At 33.0% G+C, this 17,782-nt stretch overlaps 2 protein-coding genes across 5 annotated transcripts in view; one reads left to right on the top strand and one right to left on the bottom strand.

Annotated features, from left to right (window-relative positions):
- Window positions 1–17,782, top strand: part of LOC105197902 (calcitonin receptor) — a 114,547-nt gene that overhangs the window by 16,528 nt on the left and 80,237 nt on the right. For all 4 annotated transcript variants that reach the window (XM_026131704.2, XM_026131706.2, XM_039454258.1 and 1 more), the window contains exons 3-4: window positions 2,972–3,092; window positions 14,487–14,597. In XM_026131704.2, coding sequence (XP_025987489.1) covers window positions 2,972–3,092; window positions 14,487–14,597 — 232 coding nt within the window. The remainder of the gene's footprint in view (window positions 1–2,971; window positions 3,093–14,486; window positions 14,598–17,782) is intronic.
- On the bottom strand, window positions 3,649–17,780 carry LOC105197697 (UDP-glucosyltransferase 2). The gene is made up of 7 exons (XM_026131701.2): window positions 17,609–17,780; window positions 11,382–11,639; window positions 10,478–11,029; window positions 7,656–8,072; window positions 6,756–6,987; window positions 6,025–6,250; window positions 3,649–4,120 (listed from the first exon to the last, which is right to left on the bottom strand). The coding sequence occupies exons 3-7, from the start codon at window positions 10,880–10,882 to the stop codon at window positions 3,823–3,825; spliced, it is 1,578 nt and encodes a 525-aa protein (XP_025987486.1). The 5' UTR covers window positions 10,883–11,029; window positions 11,382–11,639; window positions 17,609–17,780; the 3' UTR covers window positions 3,649–3,822.

Below are 17,782 nucleotides of genomic sequence, written 5' to 3'. Positions count from 1 at the left end.
CTGGGCATCGATATTATCGGACGACGAAAATTAGACAAGAATATTTTGCGCTAAATGCGCGATGAGAATACGGTCGAAAGACTCGCGATTGCTCTAGACACGGTTACTCGATACTCATTCAAATAAAACTCAGAATGGATTGACTATATTTAACGCGACATGTGTGCGGTGGAGAAATATGGGTTAAGGTTTTTTTTTTTTTTTTTTTTTTAAAGTGTGATTGCCTCGGCATTGAGTTAGCGAGACGACTGTACCAGTGTTAAAATAGAAAAAGCCTGCTCCATAATTGAACATCGAAATCTTGTTACTTTCGGTTTTGATCTCACTCAATTTTATTTTCGTTTTACTTTGGTTTTTCGATTCTCTTCCACCACCATTCTCCACCGCGCACCGTGTACGCGATGCATTTTCAATCACCAAATGTCCGGATGATAACGTTCGTTTCCTAACGTAATGAAAGATACGATGCATAAGACCGTGCAAACGCGATCGATCACTTTCGGTACTCGCGCGGTTCTCATCGATGATGACGCTTTACGAATTTATCGGTAACTTTTAACGAAACACTTTTAATTGCCATGTGAAAATACTTTTCTGTTCAATTGTTTTTCAGTCGCTTACGTTAAAACCATTAACACGCATTTACATCTTGTTTTGCCTGGCATCAATTTTAAAGCGAACGGCGGGCTTTTTACATCGCATGAATATCTTGTTTCACTCAGGTGGTGTGGAATTACTGCCGGAAAAATGCCAGCGATCTGGATATAAACGTACGCTTTTTTGGCGCGGCGTGAAATTTCAGTGAAATGCAAATGCACGAATCTTTTGGCATACGAGCGTGTTTAATTGAATGTTAATTGACGGTTTGCTATTTACCAGACTGTTTGATTTAGGACAGCCGTGTCACATTTATGAGATATGGGAATCGTCGATTTTTCGCGAATAACCATTGGTATTTGTCGTTCGTATTTGTCGAGCGCGGTTTGGAAATGGTTTACGGACAGTTTATAATCAAACGCGTGGTGGTAGAAGAAAAATTACATTAAAAATACATGTCCTCGGCAGGAATTTTATATCCTCCCGTTTTCACAGCGAGGTAATATTTGATATTTTTATGGTAAACTACATTTATTTTTGCATTAAACTAATAATTACAAGCATTTTCTCCAACACTAATCATTTTAGATAATAATTTTCAATTATTGAAGTTGTAATATAGTAATATCATCAATAAGCTAAATTATTCACTTTTATTTAACAAAGGGAATAAAGTGTATTAAAATTTTATAACAATGATTATATTCGATAAAATAAATTATGCCTTGTGTAAATAAGTAAGTAAGAGCTTTTGTCATCGATATCTGCTCGCAACGTAATCCGGTATTCACCGGCATACATGACATTACCGTACGAACTAACTAATTAATGAATAAGTGGAGTTCTCTGTTGACTGGGTAATAAATGTACGCACTGTAAAGCCGATAACGTCTGTCAGCTGTGCACTGTACGCTTATTTACGACGTTCTAAAGCCAATAATGCATTTTTATGTTGATTGCACCTCGAGCTGTAACAATGCTAGTACAATTACGCGTACAACATTAATTTCATCATCTATTCTGAGAAGGAGAGGCAGAAGTGAGACCATAGAAAATTTATGTTGCACGTACACGTGCACTTTACTTTATTTTATAGTATAAATTGATTAAGTAAATATTGTTTGAGCATTTCATATCGCGTCTCAGTATTTTATTATTTTGTAAAAAGTAATGTATGACGTTACATATTTCACAGAGGAGTCGCATTTGAAAACGTATTTTCCGTTATGATTAATGTTTGTGTCACAGACCATTTCGTTCGACGTACATTTTGGCGGTCGGAAATAATTAATATCCGAATTACAATATATCGCGATCATTCGTGTGACAAATTTTTTTTTTTTTCAAATGTCTCGACTGTGAGAATTATAGAAAGGTTCGACGCTCAGCACACGCGCGCACGCGGCAAAGCGGCTTTGCCATAAAACGCTCCGCTTCATTATTTCATGTCGCGATACCTCGACCGGATGCAATAACGTTCATTTCTATGCAATAAAGTTATTACGAGTCGTGTCGTAGCCCAATGAAACGATTTCCTCAATAATGCGTTGAAATTTCTAACGGCGACGATCCACCCCATTCTGCGAAGTTTTGCTGAATCGCTGCATATATCGCTGCATCGCACAGCGGTGCTTTGCGCGATAAAATTGAAGCGACGATGACTTTCGCGAATAATCGACAAATTGTCAATATTATAATGAATATCGGGAAGCTAATACAGTCGGATGCGAATGCGGAAAATATTTGGAACGCTGTGGAAATATAGGAGTCGCTCGGAGCAACAGAGAACGCGGAATGTCAATTTTATAATTTCCATGTTGAAATACCTTTGGTGAGCGAAGCTTTATTACATTTTGCGCTCTCGAAGATTCTAATGCATTGATTTTTCATTCCATGTATGGTTGGCCTCGCGAAATCTGAAGAAATTATTTTTATATCTTTAATATTGAATTATCTGTCGTACGAAGCGGTATTATATATTTTACGCTCACGAAGATTCTAATGCATTGATTTTTCATTTCATGTATCACCGACCTCGTGAAACTTTAAGAAACTATTTTTAGAAACTATTATCGAGTTTTCTTCCATAATCTCTAGTCTTTAGTTTAAATTTCCTTTTTTTTCTTTTTCTCTTTTTTTTTTTATTAAAGTTTAAGTACTTTCGCTTCGATTTTCGTTTTAAGATAGGTGCCGCGGCATGCCGTGATTAATGTGAAATATTGACAAAGGTTATATTCGTGTTTTTATTGTAGTTGTAGATCGTAACGCGTGTTACGGAGTACAAATTATGCCGTAACGTGTAGCGAACATTTATTATTTATCTTACTTTTGCGACTGCGACTCATTAATATTCCACGCGTCGTTTGCCGAACAGATGCCGGGAAACACAACGGTGGGTAGCACGCTACTCGACGAGGAACTTCGTCGAATTCTGCAGGAACGTGAGCAAGAATGCATGAAGCTGAAAGCCGCGAATACGACGCTGCCGCCATCGGGTAAAGTATTTTTCATGTTTGAAAATAAACGAAATCGACCAAGCAGGAGCAAAAATGGCGAGTAAAATTGCGCAGAGAGCGCACGCAACGCGCCTTCATTGTATGCAACGCGACATATCGCGAATTTTATCAGGCCCATTTGCTTCATCTTGGTACTCGATCAGTTAATAGTGATTGCACATTAATATATCGGATTTTTCGTCTAAATTAGACGTTTCGTTTGTACACGAGCCCGTTGACAAATGGTAGGAAAAAATGAAAGTGTTAACGTTACACGCTCGTGTGAATACCGATATATGTGTTGAAGCACATTTGCGCAAATATAAAACTTTGTTAAGATAAGATTAACAGATAAAAAAATTTATTTAAACATATATATTATATTTACAAGTATGTAATAAAATCCAATGTCAGTGTTTAAAAAAGAATTTAACTCTGACATTGGACCATATTATATTTATGAATATAATAAAGCTCAAATAAAAAATACAACAAAGAATATTATCTTTTCTAAATATTATCTTTTTAATTTAATTCATTATTCAGAACCAAAAGGTTTTGTTAAAATTTTTTTATTTTTTATTAAAATGTGTAGCTTATAAAAGACTACATAACATTAAATGTTATACTTAGCAAATTATTTTGGAACTTTTTTGGTACATGTTAAGAAGAAGAATGTTGTGTGAATTTACTAAAACAGAAAGAAATGTCATTTATATATACACTACTTTCATTTGTTCTTCTTCGACTTCATCGCTGCACTGTCCTTCTTTGCGCAAGTGCGCGATCCACACAAGCACTTCTTTATTTTGCAAAGAATAAACAGCACAACGTAAAGCCCTACAGCCATTATGCCGAAAATAAAGGCGTAAACGTCCAGTAGTTCCCGTTGCCACCAATAGAGATCAAGTGCTGGCGATCGAAGAACGTTTCCATATTTTCCGATGTATTCTATCCAATATACAGACGTATCCATGGCACTCAGTGGTCGATCGAGGAACTTGTTCGATAGTTTTCGTATATTCTCACTGAAACAAGTAGAGAGAAACGTTTACTAACGATCGATATAACGGGGTTGATGTTTTCAGACGGAAACCGTCGCGAAAAGACTCAGAAGTTTGTAATGAGTAGTATTTTCAGTCGCGTCACGCTTTTGTTCGACGTTGGATCAGGAAATTTGAATTTTTTTAAACCGTAAAAGTGCACGATCTTCATATAGATTTTATATTTTTTCTTTTTTCCAATCCTGCTGGTTGAAACGTTTACCCTTATTGAACCTTTACGCGTAAAACGTATTTCATGCGCATACGTGCAGATAAAATGGATGTGGAATTTAAAGCACATACCGTTTGATTAGAATTGACTGGCGATATGCATTGGAGAGTAAAGCAAGATTTGGTTACAATAGAGAGCACACGCTCTGTTTATTTCGCGATATGAACGGTGCCACCAGTCGCGGATCAATAAACGGGGCTAATAAGATTGAAAGCAGTGAATTTTGATTTTTGAAGTTCTTTTAATGTGCAACTGTTCGTTACACAATTTTATCGTGTTAACACCACGTAGAAGTAGAGTCGTACCTCCTTAGTTAAGCAAAGTTTTGTTTTTGCAGGAAATAAAAAATCAACTGAAACTTAATAGACATGCAAAAATAAAAAAATAAAAAAATTGATAAAATTAAAGCATGTGCGTACACACGGTGGAATATTTAAAACGTTACAAATTATTATCCTTAAAACATGAGTTTTCTTTACAACAATTGATTTATCTCATTATTCTGTAAATAAAAATATTAACATAGTTATTAAAAAATTCATAGTTTACGAGACATTTTATATTTTAGATCGAAATATGTCAAAATAAAATATTTTATCAACTGATTGATAATTTTAATCTTGATATAATACTTTTATATGTAGAGTAATTACAGGAATCATTTTATATGAAAAACAACATATTCGATTTAAAAAAATGGTGATAGTCTTTATATGATTGCAAAAATTATTCTTTTTTTGAAAATTAATTTTATTTATCCCACTTTACACCATGTATACTTTTGAAACATTTTTTTATTATAACACGTAGTTTCAGGGATGATAATGCTTGTAACGCTTTAAATGCCCAACCCTGTATATATAATGAAATTATAACATTATTATTGTAATCACTAAACGTAACATCTTATGTAAATTTAGCATAAGAACTTCCTGTATTTGCAGGTTCTCTCGATCAATATTATGGTTTCATTAAACCCAGTTCAACACGTTACAATTAGCAGATAATTGCTTACAATGCTTAAGGCTTTTCGAAGTCTATAAGGGAGTAGCCGAATATAAGGTTCACTTAATTTATTTTATTTTTTTTAATTTATAGGAATTTTTAAATAAACTTAAGTGAGAATAAAATTTTTATTTGAATCATTCACAAAAAAATATCTTCTATGTAAAATAAGTCTAAATAAACAAAAAAAAATTTTTTTATTTTGATATTGGAATTTATTATGTGTTTATAAATATAATGAGATCCGAATTAAAAATAAATTGAAAATAACACTAAATATTATTTTTTTAGTTTAATTCATTATTCAGAGTCCATCTCCACTACATTTTTTATTATTTTTAATCAATTTATACGTTATAATAAACTATAAAATAATCTACACTTAATAAACTTTGCAGCGAATTTTTATAAAAAGGGTTCATACATTAAGTTGTAAGCTCTGTCACGTCAAGTCTTTTTTGCACTAAACTGACGTGTTGCTGTCAGTTTTAATTCCCCAACCCTTCCTTATCTACTTCCCGTGACACTTTTTAAGAATATTCTAGACGTAAAATGTGTTTTAGATGTAAATTCAAAAGTGGACCTTATTTAGCGCTAGACTTTATTCAGCTCATATTCGGGTACATTTTGTTAACAGTTTTTGAGCACTTACCTGTAGGAGGGATCCTTCAGGATAGTATTTAATGCCGAAGTTACTTTTGCCTCAGTAATATTTCTTATGTCAAGCGAAACGGCCACCTTCTTATTGACATAATTTTGAATGTTGATAGCTTGATCGCCAAACAGGGGGACTCCAATCATCGGAACTGCAGTATAAATTGCCTCTTGCGTACTAAAGACCCCGCCGTGCGTAATGAAAGCTCGGATGTTTTTATGCTCTGCGAAATTTACAATCATATACTGTTTTTTCTGCATTGCGAAAATATTATGATTGAGAGTTGAACAAATGCACAATGCACAGAGCAATAATTTAAAAGTTGATGGCATATTTTTTCACATGGGATATCAATCATTCAATTTCTGTTTATTTTAATATTTTAAAAATTTGATTTGACTGTGATTTTTTTATCTTAAACCTTTTAAAATTAGTTCAAAATTTCTTTTTTAAACATGATATAAAAACAGATCATTTTTTTTCTAACTGTAGAACAAAAAACATAAATTATATTTCGCAAAGGTATTTTTCAAGATCTCTCGGATACATTATAAATCGGCTGTAAAAAAATTAGAAAAATTTTTATCACGCGAAGATACGATCGGAAAATAATATTTTTTGCGAATTACTCAATTTATATGCAGATATTATTGCAGTACGTAAAATCTGTGGATTTTTATCGTTATTTCGATACTCTGATGTGTGATCAGCTGGAAATAATTACGTACTGAGAACGGAGATTTGTGGGAACCACGACTGTGTCATGACGTTCTTTGGTAATCCTGGTAACAGATCTTCTTTTTTCGCTACCTTCATCAGTACGCGAACCGGTGCGATCTTTTCGAAAGCCGCGTAAAATTGTTGCACCGTTTCTTTAGGGAAAGTTTCGATTCTTACCATGGAACCGAACGTAAAGTAAATGCAGCCATCCTTGCTTTCATCCAACCATTTTTGCACTTCCTACAAACACATATTTCTTTAGAGCTAATAGTTTACGATGTTAATAATTCTCCCTGGATACATGAGCTAAGGTATCATGTATGATATATTTTTAAATGCATGGAATTTCGAAACGAGCATGTTTTAAAAATGTTGCTTGCGAAATGTGAAATGTATTTGAAAGAAAGATGAGTGCGTAATAAAATTACTAAATATGCAGTGAAATAATTATATTTTTACATTTATCATAACTGTATATTGCGCGCAATTATATATAATTATCAATATGAATAAAATATCGAATACTTTTTTAACCCCGTTAATCATTTTTAATGAAAATTCATGACAAACGTGAACAGTTTAATTTAATACGTTTATATTAGAAAAAAATATTACTTTTTATAGAAATCTATTTTATGCTTTTTATTTTTTACGTAAAATATAAATATTATTTTTTTCTAATTTTGTATTCATATCACGTTTTGTGTATTTAAACAATAAATTTCATATTTTTTGCGAAATAATCATTTTAAACAAATTATTTTTTTATTTTTTAATTGATCTTGAACAAAAAGAGAATAAAAGTATATTTATGACAAGAAAAATATGTTTGATTCCATTCAGCTCTTATTGTATCCAGAAAGAACGCGTTGCAAATAATGGAAAGAGTGAATCTCATTGAAACATACCGGCGACGGCGGATTATCGTCCTTGAGATGCATACCGCCGATCTCGATCACGCTAGTGGTCATCGGTCTGATTCCGTTTAACGAATGATGAGAATTGACTAGGTACACAGCTATATCGTTATATAAATCCTTGATACACGACAAGTCCAGGCCAAAATGTTCCTTTACAATTGCCACTTGTTTATTTGAATGATAATGAAATTGCCAGGAGAGATAATTGGATAAAAAGGCATTTGTCAATCGTTCCTTGAAATTCATGCTGCTGCTGTGTGTCGAGAAAAAGCTCGGGACGAAAGCAGGATTCGCTGGATTGCCGGACACTTCGTTGAGCCAATCGTGAAAGACGCTGGCTACCGTGGCAATTATTGGGACTTTGAGATGACGGCCAAAGGCTAGGAAGCACGGTGCTGCGAACGACTGCGCATATTGTTAATTGATTGATTCATAAGTTACATCTCGTAATCGTACACGTCATATTGAATGTGCATAGTCAAGTCGCACACATGTTTCGCCGGGCAAAAATACGCGATTGCATCTGGTCATTTAATAATGTAGTTAAGTTACGGTCGGCAACCTTGACGCGATGACGCCTCGACGTACCAACTCATAGAGAAACGAATAATCATTATGACACTCCACAACGATGAGAAAAAATAGATATGACGTTTACAGATCAAATAACGCAGGAGCGATTATGTAACATCACGCTGCAGTATTACGTAAAAATTGCTGCTAATTATGCATTTATGAGAAAAATTTTGCGAAGATGCAGATTTTTTCAGCGCTTGATAGGTTCGCTAACTAATCGTTTTAATACGTTGTAACGTAGTTACATCTTTCTTGGAACGTGAAATCTTTGTGTTACGAATACATGATTAACACGTAATTTATTCTTATCTCATTTATTCACCATTTTGCATTCAGTCGTTCGGAAACAAGTAAAAGCTCGTTAGAACCTCTAAACACTGTGATATTCATTGAATTGAGGCAAATTGAATAACGCAACAAGTATCATACAACTCATATCGAGATTCAAACGTTGCCGGTTTATTATATTGAGCGTGGCAATTTCACGTGTCATTACATCTGTTCGTACTTGCTCTTTCTGCTTTGTTTCGTTCCTCATTTTCCTTCCACAAAGTGTGAATATATAACTGTTCCACTTTAAACGCAGAAAGCGTAAGGCGGCGCAATTAGAACAGTGTAATTAGGCTTTTTACAAAAGCCGTGTTATTTTTGTTATCGTAACTCTTATTTTGATTTATTACGTCAATATTTAATAAATATAAATACAATTAAGTTAAATCTCTCGAACAATGATGCAAATTAACTAATTAAATTTCTAATTGGATTTATTAAATCAAGATGGAATTTAATTAACTCATTTCGATAAATTATACAGTCTTTCTGTGATATATTACTTGTGATTTGAATAATGTAATAATATGACGCAATGTTTGTGTGCAAATATTCATATGTGCGGATCATATTTTAATATCCTTTGTTCTTGTGCGTCACAATATCTAAAATTTGATTTAAGATTATATATAGCCAAGTGTTATGTCAATGTGTCACATAAATGTATCGCAAATTTCAAAATGAATTGTTTAGCGATAAATTTGACTCCAGCGCTGAAGAATCATCAGCGTGAAAGACATGAAAACATGAAAAATGCATAGTCATAAGCGACCTAACAATCCGAGTTGACTTGCAAAATTGATAATTTTGATGCAATACGCTCAAAATATTTTGATACCTACATACAGCAGGAGAGTGCTTGAATTTAATGACTTTATCAATAGCCTCATCATTATTATTATCATTGATATAATAGAGTGAGATTTGCCATGTTAAAAGTTGCGCTTTTCGGCATATTAATACGCTGTAACTTAATAAAATCAGGTAGCTGTCTTTATCCGTTATGTGCAATAAATATCTAATAATTAGCGAATAATTAACGACTTGATATGCTACAGGTAGTAACGCGAGTCAGTTAATTAACATCTCGTTAAAAGCGGTAATAATTTTCGTTTAATGTTGGCTTTGAATCTTCAACCACGTTTTATGTATATTATTTAACTTTATTAATTATCTCTGCGTAATCGTATATTAAAAATCGAGTCTTTTTCTTTAATACAATTTTTCAACTATTATCCCTTTTATGTAATTTTACGAAATCGATTATTTTGCCACACCTCATGTGCTATACCTTATGTGCTCTGTGTACTATCTTATCTCGCGATAATATCTTTATAAACATGATTAAGCATTCCTCTTGTTTACGCTGATTATTTACGCTTATCTATAATTTACTTATCTCTTTTTTTTTTTTTTTTAGAAACTATTTTTACCAGACTTTAAATCACATAATTTTACACAAACTATCACAGACTTTAATGACATAATTTTTTTAAATTAAATAAAAGTTTTTTTATTAATAAAAAGATGTCATTATACCAATAGTTTTAATGTTATAAAGAGCATTGAGTTGAAAATTTTTTTCGCGAGCTAAACTTGAAAGAGAGATGCGTATAATTATTAAAATCTTATTAATATTAATATTGGTTAATATTAACTATGTGTTTTACTTAGAAACAAATTTAACTTAAAGTTCAAAGTTTTAAATATTAAATTTTAAAACATTACCAAATTACAGAGAATAAGTCGCGTTTGTCTTCTCGAAAATAAAATTGCGAAAACAATGTATAATTCCGAGAAATATGTAGAAATGTAACGCCGTGATTATGTCATAATTAATATATCTACATTAAATTGAAATAATAGAAATTTTTTTGAAATATATTTTAAAATATTAGGTATACCTCTGTAACGATGAGATCATAGGGGGGATCTTGTGGTGGGTTCTTGATCAGCTCTTGCAACTTTGGGTGGTTCAACAGTTCGCAAAGTTGCGTTCCAGCCATTTGAACTAAGTAGGCGACATTCGGAGTCTGGAATCTTAATACTTCTACCGCGGACATATTGTTCACAACACTTGGAAGACTGCCTTCTAAACTGATGTCCTTATAATTGGGTATCGGCTTCTTCAGCGGAAAATGCGTGACCACGTCCACCTGATGGCCACGTTTCGCCAATTCCTTCATCAGTGCCTCTTGCATGATCCAATGACTTTTGCCGTGTAGCGGGAACAGACCAAGGATTCGTAAACCATTAGCGGCTTGATCGCAAGCCAAAATTGTGAGAAGAACTGACAGCAACACCTTCATGTTGATTTATAGTGAATTTGCCGGTGTTTCGTGTCAATATACGTTACATCCGATAGCCTTTGGCACCTTACGTAATTCCTGACGTGCGCGGTTGGCCGGTGATCGCTATCGTGCTAACTAGCTAACAGCTTATTGTTCACACTTCATTTGTTCACACTTCATCTAGGAACATTGTTTAACAAAAATAAAGACAAAATGACACAACATTTTTGTAATAAACTTGTAGATTCTCGAATTGTATTTGCGATAGCGTTTTACACATTACATTAATAATATCTGTCAATTAAAATTTTCATGCTCATAAATTATTAATATAGTAATCTGTTATTTCTTCGTTATCTACTCACGCATTTTTACTCACGCGTAGATACGTCACGTTACGTTGTGAAATTACTAAACGAGCACTTTAACTAAACGCGTCATAGTTTGGCAAGTTCGTGAATAATACATAGTGTTCTAAACTCTATGCACAATGAAGAGAAACTGTAATATTACTTACTGTTCGATAACACACGACAATTTAGTAGCAAATTGTATCAATTAATGAAAGAGATGACTCCGATGCTCCACAGGTATCGCTTATTTCAGATCTCGTAGAATGTTATTCACAAGTACGCCTGCAGTTGGCTATAAATACTGACCGTTCTCGCGGTAGAGGAATGCAACACACGATAGTAGCGGAGAGCGGTGGTGGTGGTAAAATAATCGGCAGCTCCAGAATCTTGTTCCAAGCGTGAAATGTTCTGTCAAAGTCCACCTGTGAATAAATTGACTACGATATATTCACACATATTTTAAGATATTTTGCTCTATTTTTCATTTTTTCATGATAAACAAATTTTTATTCGTTTATATTCATGCACACGCGTGTGTACACACACACACACACACGCACGCAAGCACGCACGCTCGCACGCACACATGTACATATGTACACGTGCATATGTTTATTATTTGTATTTTCATACAATATTTTTTAAATAGAATAAAAATTACTCTTATAATAATTGAAATAACAAAGATTATAATACGTTCGATTCATGATGTTAGAGATCGGTCCGAGATCTTGAACATAGAGAAAATTGACCAATCGCATTTGAATCGAGTTCGGCCAACTGACTAATGTAATTAGACAATTCTCTCTGTGTTCGAGATTTTGGACCAATTCCTAGCATCATGGACATAAGGCTTGAGTCAATATGTGGGAATTAGTGCGTGAAAGTGATATATTATCAATATAAATTTAATAAAATAATAACGTTACAATATAATATTACACGTTTCGGTTTATTTTTGAGTGTTTTTAGGATCAAATATGAGTAGAGAAATCAAATTAATTATTTCATAATTCATCGACTGACGTAGATAAACTGTGCTAAGTCATTCTCACAATCAGAGATAAACATTATCTGTTACGTGTAGATATAAATAATCGATTGCTGCCCACAAGTGGTGAGAAAACTAATGAAAACTTCTAAGAATTTATCTTTATAATGTATCATTTTTGATTACTAATTTTTACGATTTCACTTTTATATGCCCATCTTTGTTTTTATTATTTTATGAATTTTTAATATTTTTTTAATTTTTATTAGAAATTAATACATAATTTTAAAATTTATTAGAAATTAAAGAAATTAAAAAAAAGAAATAAATATAGATGTCAAAATTATATTCAAATTGTTAATTAAATTATTATCAACTTTTTCCAAAGTTTTTTGATGAATTTCATTGTATATATTATATTATTAATTTATATTATATTATTAATTTATATTATATCATTAATTTATATTATTAATTCGTATGTATATCGTCAAACATTACAGTATAATTTGCATGCGGTATTTCTGAATAAATTACTGCTTTTTTATTTTTTGTGTTATCAGTACAGCTAATTGTTATAATATTCTTGTGTAAATAATTTTTCAACGACACAAGATGACAATTATATATTAGACTTAACGTCAAAATGCTATCGTTTATGATTGAACAAATGTAACTGATAAAACATGATAGATTTTATTTTAATATATTATTTCCTGTTTTTATAGCTGATAGCTCAAAAAATTTTATGGACATCTATAAACATTTCATGGAACGTCCTGTGTTATCTGAGGATATTTCGAATCGTTTGCAAGCGATCCTATCAAGACCATTCTTGCGAATTCCATGCATAAAGTTATTTTGAAAACGATTTGATCAGTTGTGAAGATATAAGAATTTCTTTATATATATATATATATATATATATATAATATATGAAATACTTATACATATATTATATATAAAAATACACACACACACACACACACATACACACACATTTTTTGAAATAGAAAGAGAGAGATTTTTACGTGAAATGTTCGCCAGAGTGATATCTATCGCTGAAATGCACTCTACACAATACGTTCTAAACGAGACAAAAGAGACATTCTGCGTCCAACATATAAATGTTTGTGTGACGGAACAGATAAATGAAATTTTTGTAACGTAAACGGACATGAACATTAATCCTGGAAAATTTGCTCTATTTTTGTAATATTAACTTTGCAAACTGTGCGGTTATCTGGCCTTCGTAGTAGAACTTGGGAGGAAAATGTTTCAAATGGCTTTTTCTGTCATTCTTTCTGTACGATCGCGCATGTGTCATTCTCTCAAGATAGTCATACGAGCGAAAGAAGAAAGAAAGTGATTTATTTTCAATAAAAGTTGGTGGAATCGCAAGAGATGATGATGATGAAATCCATGCTATCAGCGTTTCTTCGAAACTTGGATCTAGTGAGCAAATGCGAACTTTCGCAAACTTGTAACCACGATGGAATCCCTTAAACGTGATTTTGCATTAATACAGCTTGAAGTTAGTTATTCAAGAGTATTGAAACCCTTTATACACGAGTTTCTGTACTCTTCATATATATATATATATATATATATATATATATATATAAAGAAAATATATCAAAATACGAAAATGACATAAAGGGAACGAACTAGATTAAAATATACTAAGATATTTCTATATCTATTTTTATAGGTTCCATATCAATGTAAAAATATGCAATGGAATATCGCTTACAACACGTAATATTGCAATCTAACAACAATATTGCTGCAATATTGCTGTAATATTACTGCGATATTGTAATATTGTCGCAATATTGTTGCAATATTACGTGCTGTGCGGGATATTATAATATACGCTGTATACATATATTAAAATATAAATCAGTCGAATTTTATATACTCCTAACTTGTAGACGTGCGAATTAGCTTTGGATTTGTCCTATCCTACTAAACGAAAAGATTTTATGAGTCTCTTGCAGAAGATGTGCCTTTGTACATTGAAATATCCCTGGTTCTCTACTGATCATGTGTAATATGTTACGCGTTGTTGTTTTTTACGACCCGTCGTAAATTGCACGAGAAAATTTATCCAATTTGCCAACTGACGCGGCGCTATGATATCTTTCTTACGGTGTCATCGCAATTTCTTATATATTAATATTTAATCTCGGCGTTCTGTTAAACGTTAGCAAACGCGTTTTACGAGGTCGTTGGTCTATCATCTCGCTATAATCTTCTACTCAAACTTTTATTTCAGAACCGTACTGTCGACTCACTTTCGACGGATGGTCCTGTTGGCCAAACACTCCAGCGGGATCAACAGCTTATATACCGTGCCCTGCCTTCATCACCGGCTTCGACGTATCGCGTAAGTAAATGCTAATAGCAATGTAATTAGCGCGCTACGCTTTTTCTTTTTTCGATGAATGATTAATCGTTATTAGTGAGTAATGATATTTTTTTGTATTTGAAATTCTACTGCAAGTGAAACAAGTCTGCGTTACATATATCATGTCGTTATACAATACGTCAATATCTTTATATTTTTTCAAAAATATTCGAGATATCTCAACATTTTAAAACTCTTATCTTACATTTTTAACATTTTCCCTTTTTTCTTTTTACATTAACAAGGTAAGAAACAAGGTAAGATTTACACTTTTATCATCTATATATAGATGACAAATGCGTAAATCGTTTCTTATCTTGTTAATGTAAGAAGAAAAGAGGGAAAACAATAGTTTTATACTTAGCAAAGACATAAACTATATATCGATCTTACCAAAATAAGGTGAGTTTTTTTTAATTCACCAATTGATCAATCGATTAATTAAAAAACTTATCTATACTTCCGAATAATTTATCAAATGACATCTATCTTCATTGACTTTGTGAAAAACTTGTTTTGCACAATTTTTTTTAATTAATGATAGAATTTTTTGCTTGTATATTTTTTGTCGATACTTCAGTTGATTTTGAATAATTCAAATGATATTAACGTGTATCTGTGTTATCATTGACAAAAATAATACTGTCTAACGGCGAGCCAAAAGACTAAGGCTACACACGGAGGGTTGGGCTATCATATATTTTTCTATCTTGTCGTATTTTTTTCTTGACTGGACCGTCAACGATAACAATTTCGCAGCTATAAAATGGGAATCCATATTACTAGCCTCAATGAGGCCTTGTATAGTACTATTGACGTCTTCATATTCGGTCTTGTAAATGACATTTTTATGATACATCTTGTCCAGCAAATAAACGAAAACGTTGGCCATGCAATGAATGAGATTAATAGCGACGAGAAAATATTGATTAATTCGAGCGATTGTGTTGTCAGGTCAAAGAATTTCTTGCTCAAAGATTCCATGCATTCTTGCATGTACTAACAGTAAATAAGACCTGGTATTCTGTCTAAGTGAAAAGGCAAATGAACATAAAATTTGCATGTTATTGATTTGCGGAATAGACGTGTTGTAATTAAAGTACTTCGTAACATAGATAAAAACAAAATTCTGTATGAGCAAACGTATTTTTTTTTTTTTTTGTTAACTGGATAAAAGCGTAATTTTTTAGGAAACTAAGGTACGTTACAAGAAGTTTTTATTTGGTGGTAAATAATAGCAGCGAATACTTTAAAACGTGTGTGCTTCACGTTTGTTCTTATCCTTCGACAAAATGTACAATATCACAATTTATTTGCTTCATTAAATATCTCACGTTCAAAAGTATTCCACTTGTGGAATAAAAATCGTCGAATTATATTTTCGGCGAATTCTTTGGGCAGCCGGTGGAATAAACGTTGCTGATGGTTGATATACATCGATAATCGTGGACAATAAATCCAAACTACCTATCGATGTATTTATTTGCCCTCAGTCATTCTCGTAAATTGTCTATCGTTTGAACCATAGACCGAGATGTATCACGATGTGTTCACTGAACATGTCTCAAGCAATTTTTCATAGTTCAAATTTAACATCGATACAAATTGACAGTGTAGGAACCAAATTTCAGATTTTGATTCTTCAAGGTTTTGGCGGCCTGGTTTCTTTTTTTATTGACTCAGGCATCCTTCACTTTTCCGCAAACCTTTTCTATCAAGTGATGTACGTTTTATTGTTTTAAGTTAAATTGAAAATGATTTTGAAAGCTACGAAGCGTGCTGTGATACTGACACCAACTGACTACAGACGTTTCACCTTTAAATCGAAAGCAACGGTCCCTACTGAAAATAATCGGCATAGAGGCGGAAACTGTTAATTATTCTGTTGGAAAGAAGCACGCGAGAACTGAGAGAAACAATTATAAAGAGCACTATGCCGCTCGATTACCTGCGCGTAGAGTATATACTGCGTCCACTTCAAGTGCTATAACTCAAAGTGGAAATATTTTGAATGTTGATTTTACAAATTAATTCTGAGACTCCAAGCTACATTTTAAAGCAAAAACATTTTTTATTTGTTTCAAGATCTTCCGAGGTACCTTATCCGCTTGAGTGCATCAGCCTAATTCACTTTCGCATACTCATTAACTTTTACACGATGTACTTTACTTTTTCGGTAAAGAAGTTACTTACATTCGTTAGTATCGTTAAACTTATTGACAGGTAATCTTCTTCGCATAATTTAACGCTATAAGATCGAGAGATACTGAAAAAGCAAATAAAAAAAGTCAGTTTTTCGATTCAATTCAACTTCTTCTGAATCGTGTGGTATATACCGCAATTTATAACTCTAGAAGTAATCCGCTAAACAAAATGAAAAATTCTATAAAAATTCTATATGTTTGTATCTCGTAAATAGTGTTTGTGAGTCTTCGTTTTACCGTTTGTATTGTCCGACGCAATCGTCACCCTCTCAAGCAAATATTTACCAATAAATAAACTTAAATAAAGATGTGCTTTGTTTGCTCTTGTTCGCTTAGCTGAAGGTCAAATTGATTCTCGCGAACATCGTAGTAATGGAAAATTTTACAAACGTGAAGAACGTGACGCGCGATCACTGCAGGAAGTTTAAAATTTTTGCCGTTTCCGAAATGCGCAATATGCGACACACGAGTGGAACCAGTTAAGGTATGAATTATGAAACTATTCGGAACTGGGATTTCGATCGGAATTGTTCAATAATTCCCTACGTTTCTATTGCGTTTTCTATAAAAGCACAATAGAATACGGAATGATTCCGATTGGAATACATTCCTAACAGTTTCATAATACATATACCCAAGTCCACGACAAATACGGAAGATCGTTTCGCGCTAGCTGCGCGAAGCGCAGCTTCGTCTTTGGCGATACGCAACTTGATATGCAATTAATCGCAAACGTCGCACGCATGCACACACTAATTAATCCTTCGTGCCATCTCACGTACGTACGTATCGGCGAGATTTAAATTAAATCCCGTTGAATTTCGATCGATTGCACAGCGTTTCGTGACGATTCCTTCCACAAGTTTTGTACCGAGAACGTAGCCTGCACTTTCTTCGGCCTATTCACTTCGATCGAAATGACTCGACGATCGATCGGAGCTCGATTTACCAAAGAACTGT

The sequence above is a fragment of the Solenopsis invicta genome, chromosome 10 (assembly GCF_016802725.1).
Source record: "Solenopsis invicta isolate M01_SB chromosome 10, UNIL_Sinv_3.0, whole genome shotgun sequence".
NCBI classification, from domain to species: domain Eukaryota; kingdom Metazoa; phylum Arthropoda; class Insecta; order Hymenoptera; family Formicidae; genus Solenopsis; species Solenopsis invicta.
The sequence above is the reverse complement of the archived record's forward strand: the minus strand, read 5'-3'. Positions and strand labels throughout refer to the sequence as shown.